The sequence below is a fragment of the Beta vulgaris genome, chromosome 4 (assembly GCF_026745355.1).
Source record: "Beta vulgaris subsp. vulgaris cultivar EL10 chromosome 4, EL10.2, whole genome shotgun sequence".
Lineage (NCBI taxonomy): Eukaryota > Viridiplantae > Streptophyta > Magnoliopsida > Caryophyllales > Amaranthaceae > Beta > Beta vulgaris.
In genome coordinates, this window is record NC_079205.1 from 5,922,213 (window position 1) to 5,946,556 (window position 24,344).

General features: G+C 34.3%; 1 protein-coding gene across 1 annotated transcript; it reads right to left on the minus strand.

The window, feature by feature from the left end:
• Positions 1-10,079: 10,079 nt before the first annotated feature.
• LOC109136431 (MLP-like protein 28) lies at positions 10,080-14,804 on the minus strand. The gene is made up of 2 exons (XM_019252531.3): positions 14,551-14,804; positions 10,080-10,644 (listed from the first exon to the last, which is right to left on the minus strand). The coding sequence occupies exons 1-2, from the start codon at positions 14,735-14,737 to the stop codon at positions 10,376-10,378; spliced, it is 456 nt and encodes a 151-aa protein (XP_019108076.2). The 5' UTR covers positions 14,738-14,804; the 3' UTR covers positions 10,080-10,375.
• Positions 14,805-24,344: the final 9,540 nt, after the last annotated feature.

A 24,344-nucleotide genomic window follows, 5' to 3' on the forward strand; every position in this document is an offset into this window, starting at 1 on the left:
AGAGGATAGAGGTAGTGTTTCTTTTGTTTTCGACCACTCTCAAGACTCAGAGTCTCAACCAACCGATTGAAAACTCAGTCAATCTGATGGAAATGAAACTCAAGATTTGGATGTATTGTTGTAGCAGCCTAGCAGGTAACATATATTTTTTTTAATAAAGAAAGATGAAGTCCTATGCTGGGAAATTGGAGATCCCTCATTATATTGGATGAGACGCGATCCCAGAATTTTTTAATATCGAAAGTGATTCCAACATCACTAGATTATCACTTTATATTTTTTTTCTTGTTAATAAGGTAACATGAAGTCACATACCTAGCAGGTAACATTATCAAGCGTAGATCTCTAAAATTAAGGGAATTTTTGTCTCATTTCGAGTCTAAAACCAAGTCATGCATGCTCCTTCAAAGTGTATTCTTAAACATACCAATATTTCCCCTGACTTCTTAATGCAATCATTATGTTAGCTTGACATATAATTAGTGACAGATCTAATATTTTACAAATGGTTGGTCACTCCATCATCCACCAAACACATTACAGTTATAAACTAGTTATTAGGCCCGGGCCATTCCCCGGGTAAGAAAAAATTTCATTTATTAATATTGTACTTTGATATGATAACACTAAATACAACTTGGTCTAGTGGTTAAAACTTTAGTACATGAACTTGATGTCAAGGGATCAAAACCTATACTATGCAATTTCTAATTTTTTTAATTGTACATGGATTACATGAACTAAAACTCCTTAGGGAGAGTGCCACGTGACACCGTTCCTGGTTTATGCACGCCTTTTAATATATTAGTATAGATATACAACCTAATCGTTTAATTAAATTTCATAAAAAAAACTTCCATATAAAAGTAATAAATATCCGTATTATAACCAACCAATGGAATAAATAGTACTTAAAAATTATTATAATTGTCCACGACGACTTTTTAGAAAGAAACTTGAAGCATCCTACACATTTTTTCTTTTTAGTTTGAAGTTCAATTTGCAAGTTGGATTAGATTAAACGAGCCAATTTTATCAAACCATGAGATTTCACAAATGATAATTATCAAAGACTCAATCAACTTTTATGTTATCAAAAAATACATTATATATAATACTAAATCTTGTCATTTGTTACTAATAAACATCATCCTTCAAATTATAATTCATGTAGATTGAAATTTGATGAATTTACTAAACTAATTAATATATTTAATAAGAAATAAAGAATAAGAAAAACTAAAATTGATTAGGTTACCCATTTGTTTAAAAATAAGAAACTTTGTTTAAGACACCATGAAATAGGCAGCATCGAACCCGTTATTATTGTAGAACACAAGAACCTAGAAATGAAATTTTAATTTTCAGTCTTCTAATCACCGTCTTCTAGATGTACCCATTTTAAATTAAATTGATTAGCTACCACATTTTCAAATGATTGTTGCAAATCTGCCTTCTCCGTGAAGATGAGGCCTGTGATTCCTTCTCCAAACTCAACAATCAAATCAATGAATTTATCAACAAATTCAAGAAATCTCGAATCAAAATCATCTAATTTCAACAAAATTACACAAGATGAAAACCCTATCTTCGAAAAGTAGTGTAGATCCCTAACCATGTGTGCCAGGCAAGGTAATAGAGTAGGAAATTACCAAAATCCTATTGTAATAAGTGATGAATTGATGATGAAGTTGACGGTGTTAATGTACATGTTAATAATAATAACTATACCAGACTAGATTGGGATATGCATTTTATAATAGGGTCAGGGGTGGACAGTGATGATGAGCTCATTGTGGAGTGCGATCGTGCTAGAGGTCAGACCAGATTAGTCATTTACCGTGCTTTCTTTAGGTATGAGACTGATTCAGAGTCAAAGGATGAAGAGCCTCTACCTACAAGAAGATCTAAAAGACAAAAGAGATATGTCGACTACTACATTGAGGACATAGATGAGTTTGGAGATGAGATCTTCACGCCTGAACGGTACAAGAAATCTAAGGACAAGAATGATAATGTGGTACCTTAGATCACTATTTATGTATTTATGATTAAGGAAAATAATATAGTATAATAATATAATAATGTTGGATAATTGGCCAACAATGATTAGATTTGTTTTATAGTACTTTTATTAATTATTTAATAATACCCTTTTGGAGGAATAAAAGTTAAATATCTATTTTTTCGAGTGAGCAAAAATTTATTCTGGGCACGTGTTGGGAATATTTTTATTATTTAAATTTTGATTATGTGATTAAATTCTTGTTTGTTTCCACGTGTATGTTTTGTTGTGAATATTTTCTCATGGATAATTATGTGGTTGCTAGAGAATATTTTATGTTGTACTTGAAACTGTTTGAGAAATTGTTTGTTAATGCGATCTTGTTTGATCAAATCAAATTTTACCTTTTTAAATTGACATATAAGTTATATTGAAACCTAAAGTATAGTTATATTACTTTCAGGACACGAAGTAGGATGGCTAACAACAACGACCTAGCTGCTACTATTCACCTCTTGGCGGAAAAATTGACTAAGGAGAGAGCTGAGCGTCCTGATACTGCTGGGGACATGTTTGAGAAGTTAGCTAAGGTTAATCCACCATACTATAAGGGGCAAGCTGATCCTACCTTCCTAGAAAACTGGATTAGGGAGTTTGAGAAAATCTTTGGGGCTGTGCATTGTCTTGAGAAAATGAGAGTGGGTCAGGCTGTGCTGTACCTTAAGGATGAGGTTGATTTATGGTGGAGGGAGAAGGAAGCTAGACTGAGTGCTGTGAAAGGATTCAATTAGGATGATTTTGTGATTGGCTTGAGAGGGAAGTTTTACCCTGCGTTTATGAGGAAGAAGGTCCAGGAATTCAACCTTAGGATGGGTAGTATGACCATCTCCGAGTATTATAGTAAATTCATAGCATTGTTGAGGTTTGCACCTGAGGTTGTAGCTACTGAGGAGTTGAAGGCTCGAAGGTTTGAGCCGGGGTTGACTGTTGAGATACAACTGGGGTTAAGAAGTGAGACCTTACATCCCTAGATATTGTGTATGGGAGATCCGTCCACATTTATGGACTCCAGTCGATGTGGGATAAGAAGAATGCTGTGGTAGGTGAGAAAAGGAAGGACTTTAATGCTGGGAAAAACTAGGGGAATTTCAAGAAAAGTAGGAATGGTAATGGGAATTTCTAATGGAGGAACAACCAGGATAACCACAATAGGGGTCGAGCTGAAAGAGTATCACTGCAAGAAGTGTAACAACAACCACCCTGGTAAAGACTATAAGGGAATCCCAGTGACTTGTAACTACTTCCAAAAGAAGGGCCATAGGGAGTATGAGTGCTATACTAAGCAGAGAAAAGAACAAAATGGCAATGGGAGTTGTAACCAGGTCATATCGGGGTTCAACCAGTCAGGAAACCAAGGTTCTAAGCCTGTAGGGCTACAAAACAACCAAGAGAACAATAGTGAGCCTGCCAGTGAGAACCTCAACTAGAATAAGGCTGCAGGTAAACTGTACGTGATGAGTTGCAATAAAGCTAAAAAATTTTCTTACATAGTTTCTGGTAATTTTTCTATTAACTCCGTCCTTGTTAAAACATTGTTTGATCCGGGGGCGACTTATTCTTTTGTGTCGTCATCTGTCCTAAAGAGTCTGGGGTTGGTAGATTATGAAGAAATTGACTTGCCTATCAGTATACCTATTGGGAAAATCATAAGGTGTACCAAATTATTTTGAAATTTGCCTTTGAAGATAGGAGAATGTGTATTTCCATCCAACTTAATAGAATTCAATGATTTTATTATTCGGTGAACTAGTTAAGTCTTTACAAGACCAATATAGAATGTGAGGTTCAGAAGGTGGTATTGAGAAATCCTATGGGAAAATTGACCTCCTATAAACGTTTTGGGAAGCCTAAGAACCTTGGGGTTATTTCTACGATGCAAGTGAGGAAGTTGATGAAAAAGGGTGTGAAGAATTTTTCTGTAGTGTGCAGAATGTGAGTAAGGAAGTTGGTGTGAATATTGAGGATGTTCCAATTGTGATGAGTTTATGGATGTATTCCCGAGTGGGATTTCAGGTATGCCACCTGCTAGAGCTGTTGAGTTCACCATAGATTTAGTTCCCGGAACTGCACCTATTTCCAAGACACCCTTTAGAATGGCCCCACCTGAGATGAGTAAGCTGAAGATGCAATTGCAAGAATTACTGGATAAGGGTTATATTAGGCCTAGTGCATCACCTTGGGGATCTCCTGTGTTGTTTGTGAAGAAAAAAGATAGAAGCATGAGGTTGTGTATTGACTATAGAGAACTGAACAATGTAACCATCAAGAGCAAGTACCCTTTGCCTAGAATAGATGACCTATTCCATCATTTGAATGGATCGAGTGTGTTCTCGAAGATTGATTTGTGTTCGGGGTATCACCAATTGAGGGTAGCTGATAAGGATGTACCTAAGACTTCCTTTAGGACGCGTTATTATCACTATGAGTTCACTGTAATGCCATTTGGGTTGACCAATGCTCCTGCTATATTTATGGACTTAGTGAATAGGATTTTTCATGAGTATCTAGATAAGTTTGTGGTGGTTTTCATTGATGACATACTGATATATTCGAGGAACGAGGTAGAGCATGATGAGCACTTGAGGATTATTTTGGAGACGCTTAGGAAGAACCAATTGTATGCCAAGTTCTCTAAGTGTGAGTTCCATTTCGAGAAAGTAGCATTTGTGGGTCTAAGGAAGGAATCTCTGTAGATCCTACTAAGGTTCAAGTTGTGCGTGAGTGGCCAACTCCAAAGAATGTGTCAGATATTCGAAGCTTCCTAGGTCTAGCTGGCTATTATAGGAGATTTGTGAGAGATTTCTCGAAGATAGCGAGACCCATGACCAACTTGATGAAGAAAGAGTTAAAATTTGAGTGGAGTGAAAAGTGTGAAGAAGCCTTTCAGATTTTGAAGGAACGTTTAACCTTCGCACCTGTTTTGACCCTGCCTGATGGGAATGAGGGATTTGAGGTGTATAGTGATGCTTCGAAGAATGATGTGTGTTACAACAGAATGGGAAGGTAATTGCGTATGCTCGCTTCAGTTGAAACCTTATGAGGATAATTACCTTACCCACGATCTAGAGTTAATTGCCATAGTGTTTGCATTGAAGATTTGGAGACATTACCTATATGGGGCAACCTATAAGATATTTGCCAACCATAAGAGCATGAAGTACATTTTCACCCAAAAAGGCCTGAATATGAGACAGAGGAGATGGTTGGAGTCGATTAAGGATTATGACCTAGACATCCAGTATCGTGAGCGGAAAGCAAATGTGGTAGCCGATGCCTTGAGTAGAAAGTCGAGTCATAGCATGTGAGCCTTGATAGTCCCTAAGGGGTTATGTCGAGATATGGAGAGGCTGAGGCTAGAAATTTGAAATCCTAGGAAAGTGAGGCAAGATTGAGGGCTTTATCTTTGGGGTTGTCAGTTTTCGACGAGATCAAAGAGGGTCAAGTTGGGGATGAGCACCTAGATAAGATTAAGGAGAAAATGAAGCAAGGTAAGGAATCCGACTTTAAGATTCATGATGATGGAAGTTTGAGGTTTAAGGGAAGGTGGTGTGTACCACAAAAATGTAATGACCTTAAGAGACGTCTTATGGATGAGGGGTATAACACTCCATATTCTGTGCACCCTGGGGGTGACAAGTTGTACAAAGACCTTAAGGGTATGTATTGGTGGCCAAATATGAAACGTGAGGTATCCGAATATGTATCTAAGTGCCTAACTTGTCAGAAAGTGAAGATAGATCATAAGAGACCCATGGGGAAGGTTCAATCCTTAGAGGTTCCTGGATGGAAGTAGGATTCTATTTCGATGGATTTTTGGCTGCTTTGCCTAGAACGAGAAGTGGTAATGATACTACTTGGGTTATTGTGGATAGATTGACAAAATCCGCCGTATTTATACCTATTAAGGAGACATGGAAAAAGAAACAACTTCCAAAGACGTACGTAAGGGATGTGGTGAGATTACATGGGGTTCTAAGAGATATTATTTCTGGTCAGGATTCGAGGTTTCTTTCGAAATTTTGGAAAAAGGTCCAATTAAATCTTGGGACAACATTAAAGATGAGTACCGCCTTTCAACCTGCGACTGATGGTCAGACTAAGAGGAGTAACCAAACCATGGAGGTTATGGTGAGAGCGTGTGAGACCTGATTGAATTTTCTTATAACAATAGGTACCATGCGAGCATTAAGATGACACCTTTTGAGGCACTATATGGACGAAAGTGTAGGAGTCCCATTTGTTTGAATGATTTTAGTGAGAATATAGTATTGAAGACAGAATTTATTGAGGAAATCGTCAGGAATGTCAAATTGACCCAGGCTAGAATTCAAGCTGCTCAAGATAGGCAAAAGAGTTACACGAAAATGAGTTTGCAATATGTGATAAAATGTTTTTGAAAGTATCACCAACTAAGGGCATCATGAGATTTGGGAAAAAGGGAAAGTTAAGTGCTAATAAATATGTAGGCCCATATGAGATATTGGAGCGAATTGGGAAAGTAGCCTATAGGTTGGCATTGCCAATGGAGTTTGAGAAGATGTATGATGTGTTCCATATTTCCCAACTCAAGCGATATATCCCTGATGAGCGTCATGTTTTGGAGCCTGAGAGTATCCGAACCGATTGTAGCCTCACATACGAGGAAAGACCTGTCAAGATTCTTGACAAAAAAGTGCATAGTACACGCAATAAGGACGTCCATATCGTGAAAGTACTTTGGTCTAACCACGAGTCTGAGGAGGCAACGTGGGAAGCCGAAGATGAAATGAAGAAGAATTATCCAGACTTGTTCCTTGAGGTGAGTTACGAGGGCGTAAATCGTTTCCTTTAAGGGGGATAGAATGCGATAGAATTTTCGCGCTTTTTGGCTATTTTTATGAGATTTTTACGCATTTTTATGCTTATTTTGGCAATTTATACATATTGGTGCAAAATAAATAGATTCTCCGCATAAGAAAACGTGTTCATGAGTAACACAAGTGTTTTAAAGTAGGTAAAAATGTGTACATGAGTGGCACAATATTTCGTATATGAAAGAGGAGTTTAAAACTTTTGAAAATGTGTGAGTTTTTCGTGTCAAGTTTCGGGACGAAACTTCTTTTGAGGGGTAGACCGTAATCCCCCGTAAATTTATGTATTATATATATATATATATATATATATATAATATATTATATATATATAATATATATAATATATATATATATATATTATATATATATATATATATATATATTATTATAATATATATATATTATATATATATATATATATATAATATATATATATATATATATATATATATATATGTTTAAATATAATTTAGTTTAAAATGGTTTATTCATTTGAAAAGATTGACTATTTTGAAAGTCAAAAGAATTATTTTAAGGATTTAAGGAAGTTAAAATATTTTCGTTAATGCATGCTTTGAAAAATGTTTGAAATACTAATTGAATTTGGAAAAGAAGTTTAAATGGGCTTGAAGAATCCAAATTCTAAGTGGATTAGGAAAATAATTTCTATTGATGTTAGGAGTTTTAAATCATCAATCTTATTCATCATTAAACTCTATTGAAACCCAATTGCCTTTTCCTAAGCCCAAAAGGAAAGCCTACATATAAATACCTTGAACCCAATATTTTACCCACACAAATCTTCTCTCTCTTCACACTCACCAAACCGGTGCCCTACATCTCTCTCTCCTCTTTCACGTTTTCTTTTTCTTCTTTCACGTTTTCTTTCTTTCTTCTTCTTCTTCTTCTTCTTCTTCTTCAAGAAACACTTTCTTCTCCATCAAGAAACATGACAACACCGAAATCACCACCACCACCGCCGACTGTTTTGTTGCGCCGCTGCTGCTGTCTTGCCGGCGCCTTCTTCCTTCTTGTTCTCTTTGTTTTGTTGGTTCAATTCTTTTCTTCCTCCTCAAGTTTTGATTAAAGATTATGTTTTTATGTTTTGTTTTAGTACAACTTTAATTTACTATTTTAATGATGAATCTATGATTATATAAATTATGTATTGAAAGAATACAATTTCAGATTTGATTACCATATTTTGATTGAGTTTTTAATTATCAAAGCATGAATTTTTAGGGTATTAAAGATTTGAAAATCATAGTAGCATGTTATAAACTATGAAATTGATGTAACTTATGAATTTAAGCATGTTTAAGTAGGTTTAAAGAGAGTTTTAATAATTTATAAGTTGCTGGAATTTTAGATAGGTTGTTATTAATGGAGTTTTATGGATTTTAATGGCTAGTATAGTAGTACTATGCCAGGTAATATAAGTAATTGAGGTTTTAATGATAAAAATAACTTTTAAATATTTTTAAAGGGGTTTTAAAGTATTTTAAAGTTGCTGGAATTCATTTGGAGTACTTATTATGAATTATATTGGTTATTTTAGGCGGAGATTACTTAGTAGGCGATTTTCAAGGTGATTAAAGATGGTCTACCAATTTTTTTACACAAGGTACGTACATACCTATGTGTTATGTGATGTAGTATCATGAGTTTATATAGGATGGAAAACTTGTAGCATCATGTATAGGAGCTTTGTAAGTTTATATATAGTTTCTATTATGATTGGATTTTACATGTTTTATGCTTGTGTGCGAACATGGAAATATGAGATTTGATTATGAGTTGAATATCATGTTTGTATGGAATATTGATGCAAGCATGATGTTGGTCGGGAACTTTATTTATTAATTCACATGGGAGAATTAATATATTTATTGAGTTGGATCATGTTGAATCATGTGTTCCCTTATATTATTATTTTCACTACTCTATGAGGACTGTGGGCCATATTTGGTAAGTTGATAATTTATGCCTTTGAAAGGTAAGTTGGTTGTTGGCTAGGTTTAACAGATAAGAAAGATTGAAATAAGAAGGGAATAATCTTGAGTTGTAAGTTGTATGATCACTTATTTAATCCTAAGATAAAAGGAATTAAGTTGTTAGATAGTAATAAACTTTAGACTGATACACGTCTGAAGTTGGACAATCAGGAATTGGGGCACATGGTGAGCGTGCCATGACTTTTTCTGGGAATTGGATGGATCATCGTTCCTATTTTTATTCAAAGGTTCCTCGATATCGCAGGTCATTATGGAATATGGAGTCGCTCCCGTATTTCGTCTTCCTAGGTGAAGGCTGGTTTTTAGTTAGACAATTCGATCCAATAACTATTCCATTAAAGTAATAAAAAAGATGGTTAAAGTTTAGTTCAGTAAAAGTTATCTGCAGAATGTTAGATTGTTAGAAATGTTTATTTATTATTATGTAGTACTCAGCTTTGCTGATTACGTGCTTTGTTTGTGTATGTTGATCAATGCTTTGCCTTATGATCCTGTGATGACCCATTTAGGTGAGCATATTATTTAGAGCATTAACATCTACAAGTTTGCAGATGTTGCATCATGGGGATCTGGGAACGGAGAGCTTGTGTAATAGATTGACTTAATTGTTGTTTTTAGTAGAAACATATTATTTAAGTTTGGTTTGAAGTTAACATTAATAGTGTGTTTGATTTTTAAGTACTTTAATTATTTATTATATTTCAAGTATGAAGTTTAGTTATATGTTTTCCACTGCAAAATTCTGAATAAGTCGATACGTTATTAACGGACGATAATGGTTTGATGATTCTCTGAGTTTTATATTGAAAAGGTATTTTGTAAAAGAGAGAATTATCGGGGTGTTACATATATGTACTCTCTTGAAGCAAAGGATTATATTGTAGTGATTCATTAATTTACAATGTAGAAAATTTAAAATGAATTGGAATATCAATTTCTGACCACAATCCAATGCCTATAAATCCTTTTTCCCTGCCTTTTCTCCAAGTGTTTGATGTAAGACGTCAAATTCACATTGGTGAATTCATCACTCGGCCCAATTTCTGTTACACGCCAAAAACAAAGTAAATAAAGCAAATAATTCCTAAAGCTTATAGGAAAACCTCTCTCAAATGAAAGATAAAAACCTATATGCAAAAATAATAATGCAAATAAAACAACTAAATTATATATGGTTTATTAACATAGCTAGGAGATTACATAAGAAATCCTAACATAACTAGGATTTGTTGTAGGAAAGCCACTCATGCACATCACATATACACCCCATAGGATACAATACATATATATTTAATTTCAAACACCCCCCTAAGTGTATTTATTATACTTTGCATACAAAGCATCACACCAGAAAATTATTGTACATATATAATATGTTGTACTGTATGATGGGACACATATTGATATAGAGGATTTCACTATCCTCGATCATTCTAAGTTCATTAATCCTTGAGATAATAGGCATCAATATCTCTTATTACTCCAATGAAGAAGTTCATGTGGTCTTTTGGATAAGGCCCATAATCATTAAACCTTTCAAACTCCACAACCCACTTTACTGTTGTCATTGTTCCTTTTGTCAGAGGCTGAGTAATTGCTGTAAAACTTTTATACTCTTCCAAAACTGATCCTCCAAGGACTTTGAAACTCACTAACTTGTTCTCCTCATCTATATCAACAATGGTCTTGGCGTAACGCATTTTCCCATCAGCTGTAATATATATAAAAGCAAATCAAACATTTCGGAACAATTAAAAAGATATTTTTGTAACAGTGTCTTGTAAGAGACCGCCTACTTTTAAATTAAAATTAGACAATGGTAAACCCAATATCAAAAAGAGAATTAGCTCAATAGTGACTAGGTTAATTAATTTCTTTCGATGACTAGTTTAATACATTTAGTAACTAGGTTTACTTTTATATTAAAATTAGATCGTCTCTTTTAATAATTTTTGTAACAAGTGTTAACTAAACCTAATGGATTGAGACTAACATTCCCCTTATGAGAAGGGGTTCTAAAGCTATTTTTGTTGGATAAGGAGCCACAAATGAAGTAGTTTTAAAGAGATATCAATATAATTTGGATTAGTAAACATATTTTGTTTTGGATATCTTTTCCTAGTTTTAACTAATTTAGGGTACTTTGTATTGTAAAATATGTTTGTTTAATAATAATACTCTAAGCTTCTTAGCCTCATTATTAACTTTATATAGTATCAAAGACAACAAATACATAAAACACAAAAATCAGATTTTTTTTTCCTAGATGAAAAGTCACCCATGCCATGAACAGGAGAGAATCACCGATAACCACCCTAATAGCCTGTTTGGTTGGAGGTTTTTTGGGCTTGGAAACGGATTGAAGTAATGGACTCCCTTTTAATATGTTTGGTTGGGTTGCTTACTTATTTCACTCCATTACTAGCCCAATTCTGAATCCATTAATTTGAAACCCTCATCTTATCAGAGGAAACAATCTGTTACCTTCCTCAAACCCTTCACCTCTCAAACCCTTCACCTCTCTCTCTCTCCTTTGTCCACACCTCTCTCTCTCCTCGCACCTCTCTCTCTCCTCTGTCCACACCTCTCTCTCCTCGCACCTCTCTCTCTCCTCTCTCTCTACTCTGTTCGCACCTCTTTTTCTCTCCTCTGTTCGCACCTCTTCCTTTCTCCTCTGTTCGCACCCTCTCTCTCCTCCATGTCTTCAAAACAAATCTAAAAAAAATAGGGTTTCCCAATTTACAAAAATTTGTTGAATTTCTCTGTTAAAATTTCAACACTTGCACTCAAATCAACAATGGCGGATGTTCGAATCGGCGGTATAATCGAAGAGATTGGCGAAAATTCAAGTTTGATGTTACATGCTTGAAAAAGAAAGTAAAAACCAAGCTTATCGTGTTCAAATTCGAAAATAACTATGGTATAATTGAACATGAAGAACTGCTTGGTTACTCTTTTTTCTTGATTTTGGTTTTCATTTTGTCATTTTGGAGAAATAGATTTGTGAATCTTGGTGTTGTTTTGTGATTTTTGGACGGTTGATTGATTTTGGTTGTCTTTTTATTAATATTTTGCAAGTCTTGATTCTATAATTCTTTATTTTCATATTGTAATTTTTTGTCTGTTTTTTTTTTCTTGCTTTTTTCTGAATTTTGATTTCTGGATGTAAATTGTATAATTGATTTTAGGTATATCTATTTTGTTTGACTCATGAAATGGGATTGAATTATTTTGATGTGGGTAGAAAATTATCGTGTTCTAGAAAGTTATATTTTTTGGTATTATGATAATATTAAAAAATATGAATCCATTAGAAATGTGAACCAAACAATGAGAAAGGGAGTAGTAGAAAAATGATTCCATTCCTGAGTTAAAACAAACAAATGTGAAAAATAACATATTTCATTGTCATTCCACCCCTTATCTCCATTTCACTCCGTTTCCATTCCCTAATTCGAACCAAACGACCCCTAAAAAGATCCACCATAGAAAACATATACAGTGAAGTGCAAACTATGTTCTAAACAAGAATGTCAATAGATTATTATGATTCATCACAACAAGATTAATAAGACAGAACCTTAACTTGCTTGAAGTTCATCATGATTACTGAAGGATATTCGTATTTTGTGAAAAAATAAGTGTCATTCTTATCTGTTTGATGGTATCTGATGTTGTGCAGGATAATGTAGTTAGGTGGGTGGGTTTCGGGGTGTAGTTAGATGGCTTTGGGGTGGTAATTAGGTGTGGGGTGGTGGTGCGGTGGGAGAGATAAGTTTTTTTTTATATTTTATTTTGAACAAGGGGTTTTATTTTCAAAAAGATAATTGTTTTGGTCTTCTATATATAACTCAACAAAGAACCAGAATAAACGGATACCTTTCAAGATTTATTGTCTCATTTTGTAAGAAAGTTTATTTTGATTTTATTACTCTTCAAGCAATCATTCTTGTAATACTTTCGAGTGTGGGTTGAGAGAACAAAATCTTGTAATCAAGAGTGAGAAAGAGAAAGAGAAAGAGAAGAGAGAAAGAGAAGACTTATAGTAGAGTCAAGTGAGGAAAGTCACGTGTTCAAGGGGAACAAGGTGACTGGAAACTGGTTCCTAGAGGAACTAAGTGACGATTGATTTAGAATAAGTTGTAATAACTATTATAAATAAAAGAGCAAGGTATTGCTAAAGAATTGAGGAACAAAACCTTGTTAAAGGATCTTCTTTTGTTCTTCCTTATTATCTTTTCTCTTCATTATCTTTCAAGTCTTATTATCCGCATAAAGTCCGAAAATCTCCCTAACTACAATTCACCCCCTCTTATAGTTGATTTAGTGTTTATACTAGACTAACAATAAGGTATATAAATAGTTGAAAAACAATAATGAAATGAAGAAAATAATACAAATTTGCTGAAAAATGACATAGAAATCAGTAATAATGATATATAACATACAAATAACAATGTGAAAACGTTTTATAAATGACGAAACAAATTAAAAAAAGACATAAACCAAATTAAGTAAAAGACATCAAATAACTCTAAAATGATATAAAATATACCAATAATAATGACATGAAAGAGTTTTATAATGACATAAAACAATTACATTAGTTTACAAATATTAAATGTTACGTAATAAGTTATGGTTTAACATGTTACACATAAGACCCACTCATAAATATATGTATTTTCGATAATGATTTACTTTTGAAGAGATAAACAAAGAGAGTCATAAATTTAAGACAACTTTTATCTAATGAGGAGATTATGTTCGATGAGATTATAGATCAAATTTGAGGAATTGTGAAATATCAAAACGGACGAAATTCCATGCAATGATGCAAAGAAGTCTGTTTTAGTTTATTTAAGAACCATGATTTGGAAGTCATGAAATACTTACTTAAATTGTTCACTTACGACGTGCATGTGATAAGATAGTGGCCCTTATATAAAAGAAGCAAGGGACTAACTCTAAAGTGTGGGAAAATGAGATAAATTCACCGCTAAACTGCACTTTTATTGCTTATTTTATCAAGATTAACAATGATACTATGAATTTGTTAATGGAAATCAAGAGTGAAGCTACTATATTTTAAATGCATAATTATATTAAAGGAAATGCCTTGTTTCCTGTTTTTCATTGACATTTTTTAACGCCAAATAATATCATACTATGCTACTGCTAAATAATACTCCCTTCACTTTTTTTTTTTTTTTTTAACTTTTTTTTAGAGGAAAATAGAGGTGGATTAAATTAATTTATGGACAGAACGTCCATAAGAACATACACAGACACCTCTGCTCGATAAGGACGTTCCTAGCGCTATTCAACACCGAAATTTACTTGCCACATTTCTGTATTAAGTAAGCACGGTCCACTAAAAAGTATCATTATTACTTTTAATTTTTGTCATTTCTACCTATAATTTTGATATATGTGTGAATTTTGCATAAAGTTATGATTTCCACTACACCTTTTGTCATTTCCTAAATACTTACGCTCACAATAATGAAGTAAATAATTAAGACAGGGAATAATAACAAGCAAAATATATTGAGGCATGGTACTATGGCACAAAAACTAGTAAATAGTAAAAATGTATAAGCATAATTTTTTTTACCGAGGGTGTAAATCCATAACAATATAGAACCAGGCTGCCCAAATTTACCCTCAAGCAATTCGCAACACTGAATTCTCTGAGGGGTGATGTTGGGGATATAGTATGGTTTATTGGCCCATAATGTAAAGAACTTATCTCCAGATGTCTTAATGTCAATGTCAGCTTCCATCTTCCCTAGCACACCCATTTTAAACACCCTTAAAAGTTACAAAACAGGAGCTAAGGAGAGACGCAAGTAGTTATTAGTTTTTGAGTTGTTGCCAAGTTTTATTTGTAAGATCGTCATGCATTCATGCCCCTTTTATATGTACAAGCAAGGTTACGTTGGACTGAATAGTAGTGCGTGATTAAGAATACGACAAATGCAATCTCATTTCATTTGTTTTGGTGGGTAAGTTTGAGAGGATAGAGGGAGTGTTTCTTTTGTTTTCGACCACTCTCAGAGTCTCAACCAACCGATTGAAAACTCAGTCAATCTGATAGAAATGAAAACTCGAGTTTTGGATGTATTGTAGTAGCAGCCTAGCAGGTAACATATTTTTTTTAGTAAAGAAAGATGAAATCCTATGCTGGGAGAAATTGGGGATTCCTCATTATATGGAGTGAGACTCGATTTCTGAATTTCTAATATTGGAGGTGATGCTAACATCACTAGATTATCACCTTCTGCTCTTTTTTTTTTTTTTTAATGAGGTACTAGCAATAACATGTATCAAGGCGTAGATCACTAAAATTAAAATTACGGAAATTTTTTTGTCTCATTTTGAGTCCTAAAACCAAGTCATGATCCTTCAAATTGTATTATTAAACAGACCAATATTTCCCGACTTCTTAATGCAAACATATGTTAATTAGTTTAACATGTAATCAGTGACAGATCTAGTATTTTACGAATGGTTGGTCACTCCATCATCCACCAAACACATTACAATTATGAATATACAACCTAATCGCTTAATAAAATTTCATAAAAAAAAGTTCCCACAAAAAAGTAATAAATATCCCTATTATAACCAATCAATTTTTATGTTATCAAAAAATGCAATATAATAATACTAAATCTTGTCGTTTGTTACTAATAAACAATATCCTTCAAATTATAATGTATGTAGATTGAAATTTGATGAATTTACTAAACTAATTAATTTATTTAATAAGAAATAAAGAATAAGAAAAACCAAAATTGATTAGGTTGCCCCTTTGTTTAAAAATAAAAAAGTTTGTTTAAGACACCATGAAATAGGCAGCACCGGACCTGTTATTATTGTCGAACACAAACCTAGAAAAGAAACGTTAATTTTCAGTCTTCTAATCACTGTCTTCTAGATGTATCCATTTCAAATTTAATCGATAAGCTACCCCGTCTTCAAATGGTTGTTGCAAAACTGCCTTCTCCGTGAAGACGAGGCCTCTGATTCCTTCACGAAACTCAACAACCAAATCAATGAATTTATCAACAAATTCAAGAAATCTTGAATCAAAATCATCTAATTTCAACAAAATTACACAAGATGAAAACCCTAACTCTGAAAAGCGTGTAGATCCGTAATCATGTCTGCCAGGCAAGGTAATAGAGTAGGAAGTTACCAAAATTCTATTGTAATAAGTGATGATGAAGGTGATGGTGTTAATGTACCTGTCAATAATAATAACTATACCATACTAGATTGGGATATGCGTTCTATATTAGGGTCAGGGATGGACAATGATGATGAGCTCATTGTGGAGTTCGATCGTGCTAGAGGTCAGACCATATTAGACATTTACCGTGCTTCCTTCAGGTATGAAACTGATTCATAGTCGGAGGATGAAGAGCCTCAACCTACAAGATCTAAAAGACCAAAGAGATATGTCGACTACTACATTGAGGACATAGATGAGATCTTCACGTCTGAACGGTACAAGAAATCTAAGGATAAAAATGATAAAGTGGTACCTTAGATCACTATTTACATCTTTATGATTAAGGAAAACAATATAGTATAATAATATAATAATATTGGATAGTTGGCATACAGTGATTAGATTTATTTTATAGTACTTTTGTTTTAGGAAAATATAATGTTATAGTTACAACAATTATTTAATAATACCCTTTTGGAGAAATAAAAGTTAAATATTTATTTATTCGAGTGAGCAAGAATTTATTCTGAACACGTGTTGAGAATCTTTTTATTATTTAAATTTTGATTATGTGATTAAATTCTTGTTTGTTTCCACGTGTATGTTTTGTTGTGAATATTTTCTCATGGATGATTATGTGTTTGCTAGAGAACATTTTATGTTGTACTTGGATCTGTTTGAGAAATTGTTTGTTGATGCGATCTTGTTTGATCAAATCAAATGTTGCCTTTTTATATTGGCATATAAGTCATATTGAAACCTAAAGTAGAGTTATATTATTACTTTCAGGTCACGAAGTAGAATGGCTAACAAAAACGACCTAGTTACTGCTATTCGCCTCTTGGCAGAAAAATTGATTCTGGAGAGAGCTGAGGGTCCAGATAATGCTGGGACATGTTTGAGAGGTTAGATAAGGTTAAGCCACCATACTATAAGGGCAAGCTAATCCTACCTTCCCAGAAAACTGGATTAGGGAGTTTGAGAAAATCTTTGGGGTTATGCATTGTCCTGAATGAGAGTGAGTCAGACTGTGTTGTACCTTAAGGATGAGGCTGATTTATAATGGAGGGAGAATGGAGCTAGATCGAGTGTTATGAAAGGATTCAATTGGGATGCTTTTTTGATTGCCTTGAGGGAAGTTTTAATATGCGTTTATGAGGAAGCAGAAGGCCCATGAATTCATTAACCTTAGGATGGATAGTATGACCATCTCCAAGTATTATAGTAAATTCATAGCACTGTCGAGGTTTGCACTTGAGGTTGTAGCTACTGAGAAGTTGAAAGCTCAAAGGTTTGATTAAGGGTTGACTGATGAGATACAACTGGGGTTAGGAGGTGAGACCTTTACATCCCTAAATATTGTGTATGGGAGAGTCACCCACATTTATGGACTCCAGTCGACGTTGGATAAGAAGAATGATGTGTAGGTGAGAAAAGGAAGGACTTTTGCTGGGGAAAACCAGGGGAATTACAAGAAAAATAGGATTGGTAATGGGAATTTCTATGGGAGGAACAACCAGGATAATCGCAATAGAGGTCGAGCTGAAGAGTGTATCACTGAAAGAAGTGTAACAACAACCACCCTGATAGAGATTGTAAGAGAGACCAAGTGACTTATAACTACTGCCAATAAGGAGTATGAGTGCTATACTAAGCAGAGCAAAGAACAGAAAGGCGAGTGGTAATCAGGTCAGATCGGAGTTCAACCAGTCAGGAAACCAAGGTTCTAAGCCTGTAGGGACACAGAACAACCAAGGGAACTATAGTAAGCCTGCCAGTGAGAACCTCAACCAAAATAAGGCTGTAGGTAAACTGTACGTGATGAGTCGCAATGAAGCTGAAAAATCTGCTGACTTAGTTTTTGGTAATTTTTCTATTAACTCCGTCCTTGTTAAAACATTGTTTGATTCGGGGGCGACTTATTCTTTTGTGTCATCATCTGTCTTAAAGAGTATGGGATTGGTAGATTATGAATAAATTGACTTGCCTATTAGATACCTACTGGGGAAATCATAAGGTGTACCAAATTGTTTAGAAATTTACCTTTGAAGATAGGAGACTGTTTATTTCCATCTGACTTAATAGAATTCAATTGTGGGAGACCTAGATGTTATTCTTAGGATGAACTGGTTAATTCTTTACAAAGCCAATATAGACTATGAGGTTCAGAAGGTAGTATTGAGAAACCCTTTGAGAAAATTGACATCCTATAGACGTTTTGGGAAGCCTAAGAACCTTGGGTCTATTTCTGCGATGCAAGTAAGTAAGTTGATGAAAAAGGGGCGTGAAGTATTTTTCTATAGTGTGTAGGATGTGAGTAAGGAAGTTGGTGTGAATATTGAGGATGTTCTAATTGTGAATGCGTTTATGGATGTATTTGGGAGTGAGATTTCAGGTATGCCACCTGTGAGAGCTGTTGAGTTCACCATAGACTTAGTTCCCGAAACTGCACCTACATCCAAGGCACCCTATAAAATGGCACCACCAGATATGAGTGAGTTGAAGATGCAATTGCAAGAATTACTGGATAAGGGTGATATTATGCCTAGTGCATATCTTGGGGAGCTCTTGTGTTTTTTGTGAAGAAAAAGGATGGAAGCATGATGTTGTGTATTAACTATAGAGAACTGAACAATGCAACCATCAAGAACAAGTACCCTTTGTCTAGAATAGATGACCAATTCGATCAGTTGAATGGAGCGAGTGTGTTCTCAAAGATTGATGCATTCGGGGTATCACCAATTGAGGGTAGATGATAAGGATGTACCTAAGACTGCCTTTAGGATGCGTTATGGTCACTATGAGTTCACTGTAATGCCATTTAGGTTAACCAATGCTCCTGCTATCTTTATGGACTTAACGAATATGCTTTTCCATGAGTTTCTAAATAATTTTGTGGTGATTTTCATTGATGACATACTGATATATTCGAGGAACGAAGTAGAGCATGATGAGCACTTAAGGATTATTTTGGAGACGCTTAGGAAGAACCAATTGTATGCCAAGCTCTCTAAGTGTGAGTTCCGTTCGGAGAAAGTAGCGTTTTTGGGTCATTATGTGTCTAAGGAAGGAGTCTCTATAGATCATGCTAAGATTCAAGCTGTGAGTGAGTGGCCAACTCCAGAGAATGTGTCAGATATTCGAAGTTTCCTAGGTCTAGATGGCTATTACAGGAGATTGTGAGAGATTTCTCGAAGATAGCGAGACCCATGACCAACTTGATAAAGAAAGAGTTAAAATTTCAGTGGAGTGAAAAGTGTGGAGAAGCCTTTCAGAATTTGAAGGAACGTTTAACCTCCAAACTGATGGGAATGAGGGATTTGAGGTGTATAATGATGCTTCGAAAAATGGTTTGGGATGTGTATTACAACAGAATGGGAAGGTAATTGCATATGTGTCACGTTAGTTGAAACCTTATGAGGCTAATTACCCTATTCACGATCTAGAGTTAGCTGTCATAGTGTTTGCATTGAAGATTTGGAGACATTACCTCTATGGGCAACGTGTAAGATATTTACCGACCATAAGAGCTTGAAGTACATTTTCACCCAAAAAGACGTGAATATGAGGCAGAGGAGATGGTTGGAGTTGATTCAGGATTATGACCTAGACATCCAGTATTGTGAGGGGAAAGCAAATGTGGTTGCCGATGCCTTGAGTAGAAAGTCGAGTCATAGCGTGAGTGTCTTGATAGTCCCTAAGGGGTTGTGTCGAGATATGCAAAGGCTGAGCATAGAAATTTTAAATCCTGGGGAAAGTGAGGCAAGACTGAACGCTGGGGGTGACAGTTTTCGACGAGATCAAAGAGGGTCAAGTTGGGGATGAGCACCTAGATAAGATTAAGGAGAAAATGAAGCAAGGTAAGGAAGTCAACTTTAAGATTCATTATGATGAAAGTTTGAGGTTTAAGGGAAGGTGGTGTGTACCACAAAAATGTAATGACCTTAAGATACGTCTTATGGATGAGGGTATAACACTCCATATTCTGTGCACCCTGGGGGTGACAAGTTGTACAAAGACTTTAAGGGTATCTATTGGTGGTCAAATATGAAGCGTGAGGTAGCCGAATATATGTCTAAGTGCCTAACCTGTCAGAAAGTTAAGATAGATTATAAGAGACCCATGGGGAAGGTTCAATCCTCAGAGGTTCCTGGATGGAAGTAAGATTCTATTTCGATGGATTTTGTGACTGCTTTGCCTAGAATGAGGAGTGGTAATGATACTATTTGGGTTATTGTGGATAGATTAACAAAATCCGCCTTATTTATAGATATTAAGGATACATGAAAAAAGAAACAACTTGCTGAGACGTACATTAGGCATGTGGTGAGATTACATGGGGTTCCAAGGGATATTATTTCTGATCGGGATTCGAGGTTTCTTTCGAAATTTTGGAAAAAGGTCCAATCAAATCTTAGGACAACATGAAAGATGAGTACAACCTTTCACCCTACGACTGATGGTCAGACTGAGAGGACTAACCAAACAATGGAGGACATGGTGAGAGCGTGTGCTATTGATTTCCAAGGTAGTTGGGAGGACCAATAATTAGACCTGATTGAATTCTCTTAAAATAATAGCTACCATGCGAGCATTAAGATGACACCTTTTGAGGCACTATATGGACGAAAGTATAGGAGTCCCATTTGTTGGAATGATTTTAGTGAGAATATAGTCTTGTGGACAGAATTTATTAAGGAAACCATCAGGAATGTCAAACTGACTCAGGCTAGAACTCAAGATGCTCAAGATAGGCAAAAGAGTTATGCCGACTTAAAACGACGCGAAGATGAGTTTGCAATAGGTGATAAAGTGTTTATAAAAGTATCACCAACTAAGGGCGTCATGAGATTTGGGGAAAAGGGCAAGTTAATTGCTAAAATATGTAGGCCCATATTAGATTTTGGAGCGAATTGGGAAAGTAGCCTATAAGTTGGCATTGCCAATGGAGTTTGAGAAGATGCATGCTGTTCCATATTTCCCAACCTAAGCGATATCCTTGATGAGCGTCATGTTTTGGAGCCTGAGAGGATCCAGATCGATAATAGCCTCACATACGAGGAAAGACCTGTCAAAATTCTTGACAGGAAAGTGCGTAGTACATGCAATAAGAACGTCCACATCGTGAAATTACTTTGGTTTAACCACGAGTCTGAGGAGGCAAGGTGGGAAGTCGAAGATGAAATGAAGAAGAATTATCCAGACTTGTTCCTTGAGGTGAGTTACGAGGGCGTAACTCATTTTCTTTAAGGGGGATAGAATGCAATAGAATTTTGCGCTTTTTGGCTATTTTTATGAGATTTTTACGCATCTTTATGCTTATTTTGGCAATTTGCATATATTAGTGCAAAATAAATAGATTCTCTGCATAAGAAAACGTGTTCATGAGTAACACAAGTGTTTTAAAGTTGGTAAAAGTGTGTACATGAGTGACACAATATTTCGCAAATGAAAGATGAGTTTTTCGTGTCATGTTTCGGGACGAAACTTCTTTTAATAGGGGTAGACTGTAATCCCCCGTAAATTTATGGATTTTATAAATATATTTTAGTATATATATTTAAGTTTAAACATAATTTAGTTTAAAATGGTTTATTTATTTAAAAAGATTGACTATTTTGAAAGTCAAAAGAATTATTTTAAGGATTTAAGAAAGTTAAAATATTTTTGTTAAGGCATGCTTTAAAAAATGTTTGAAATACTAATTGGATTTGGAAAATAAGTTTAAATGGGCTTGAGGAACCCAAATTCTAAGTGGATTAGGAAAATGATTTCTATTAATGTTAGGAGTTTTAAATCATCAATCCTATTCATCATTAAACTCTATTGAAACCCAAATGCCTTTTTCTAAGCCCAAAAGGAAAGCCTACATATAAATACCTTGAACCAAATTATTTTACCCACACAAATCTTTTTTCTCCTCACACTCACCAAACCGCCGCCCTACTTCTCTCTCTCTTCTTTCATGTTTTCTTTTTCTTCTTCCTATTTGTTTTCTTCTTCTTCAAGAAACACTTTCTTCTCCATCAAGAAACGTCACAACACCGAAATCACCACCGCCACTGCCGACTGTTTTGCTGCGCCGCTGCTACTGTCTTGCTGGCGACCTCTTCCTTCTTGTTCTCTTTGTTTTGTTGGTTTAATTCTTTTCTTCCTCCTCAAGTTTTGATTAAAGATTATGTTTTTATATTTTGTTTTAGTACTAATTATGATTAGTAACTTTAATTTACTATTTTAATGATGAATCTATGACTATATAAATTATGTATTGAAAGAATAAAATTTCAGATTTGATTATTATATTAAGATTGAGTTTTTAATTATCAAAGCAAGAATTTTTAGTTAAAAATTTGAAAATCATAGTAGCATGTTATAAACTATGAAATTGATTTAACTTATGAATTTAAGCATGTTTAAATAGGTTTAAAGAGAGTTTCAATAATTTATAAGTTGCTAGAATTTTAGAAAGATTGTTATTAATGGAGTTTTATGAATTTTAATGACTAGTATAGTAGTACTATGCTAGGTAATATAGCTAATTGAGGTTTTAATGATAAAAACAACTTTTAAATATTTTTAAAGGGGATTTAAAGTATTTTAAAGTTTCTGGAATTTATTTGGAGTATTGCGTTTGAATTATATTGGTTGTTTTAGGTGGAGATTATTCAGTAGGTGATTTTTAAGGTGATTAAAGGTGGCCTACCAATTTGTTTACACAAGGTACGTACATACCTTTGTGTTATGTGATGTAGTATCATAAGTTTAGGAAGAAAAAGTTGTAGCATCATGTATAGGATCTTTGTAAGTTCATATATGAAATCTATTATGATTGAATTTTACATGTTTTATGCTTGTGTACAAACAAGTATGAGATTTGATTATGTGTTGAATATCATGTTTGTATGGAATATTGATGCAAGCATGTTGGCCGGGAACTTTTTTTATTAATTCACATGGCGGAATCAATATATTTATTGAGTTTGATCATCTTGAATCATATGTTCCCTTATATAATTATCTTCACTACTCTATGGGGACTGTGGGCCATATTTGGTAAGTTGATAAGTTATGCCTTTGAAAGGTAAGTTGGTTGTTGGCTAGGTTCAACAAATACGAAGGATTGAAATACTAAGGGATTAATCTTGAGTTGTAAGTTGTATGATCACTTATTTAATCCTAAGATAAAAAGGAATTAAGTTGTGAATGTTTGATTATATGTGTTTGTATTGTCATAACAAGTAACAATTGGTAAATCATGTAAAGTGTAACATGGATAGTAATAAACTTTCGACTAGTGCACGTTTGAAGTTGGACAATCAGGAGTTGGGGTACATGGTGAGCTGTCATGGCTTTTTTGGGAATTGGATTGATCATCGTTCCTATTTTTATTCAAAGGTTCCTCGATATCGCAGGTCATTATGGAATACGGAGTCGCGCCCGTATTTCGTTTTCCTAGGTGAATGCTGGTTTTTAGTTAGATAACTCGGTCCAATAATGATTTCATTAAAGTAATAAAAAGATGGTTAAAATTTAGTTCACTAAAAGTTATCTGCAGATTGATAGATTATTATATTGTTATTTATCCCTGCTTATTATTTATTAGTATCATGTTAGAAATGTTTATTTATTATTATGTAGCACGCAGCTTTGCTGATTACGTGCCTTGTTTGTGTATGTTGATCATGACTTTGCCTTATTAATCCTGTGATCACCCATTTTGGTGAGCAAATTCTTTAGAGCATTGACATGTACAGGTTTGCAGATGTTGCATCATGGAGATCTGGGAATGGAGAGTTTTTGTAACAGATTGACTTAATTGTTGTTTTTAGTAGGAATATATTATTTAAGTTTGGTATGAAGTTAACATTAATAGTGTGTTTGATTTTTAAGTACTTTGATTATTTTTTATATTTCAATTATAAAGTTTAGTTATATGTTTTCCGCTGCAAAATTCTGAATAAGCCGATACGTTATCACACGGGCGATAATGCTTTGATGATTTTCTGAGTTTTATATTGAAAATTTATTTTGTAAAAGAGAGAATTATCGGGGTGTTACATATATTTACTCTCTTGAAACCAAGGATCATATTGATAAGTGATTCATATTATAATTTAGAATGTAAAAATTTAAAAGGAATTGGAAGATCATTTTCTGAACACAATCCAATG

Coding starts and splice junctions, on each gene's coding strand:
- LOC109136431 (XM_019252531.3), bottom strand. CDS start 14,737: ATGGGTGTGCTAGGGAAGATGGAAGCTGACATTGACATTAAGACATCT. Junction 10,645..14,550: donor GTTATGGATTTACACCCTCG/GTAAAAAAAATT, acceptor TATATATTACAG/CTGATGGGAAAATGCGTTAC.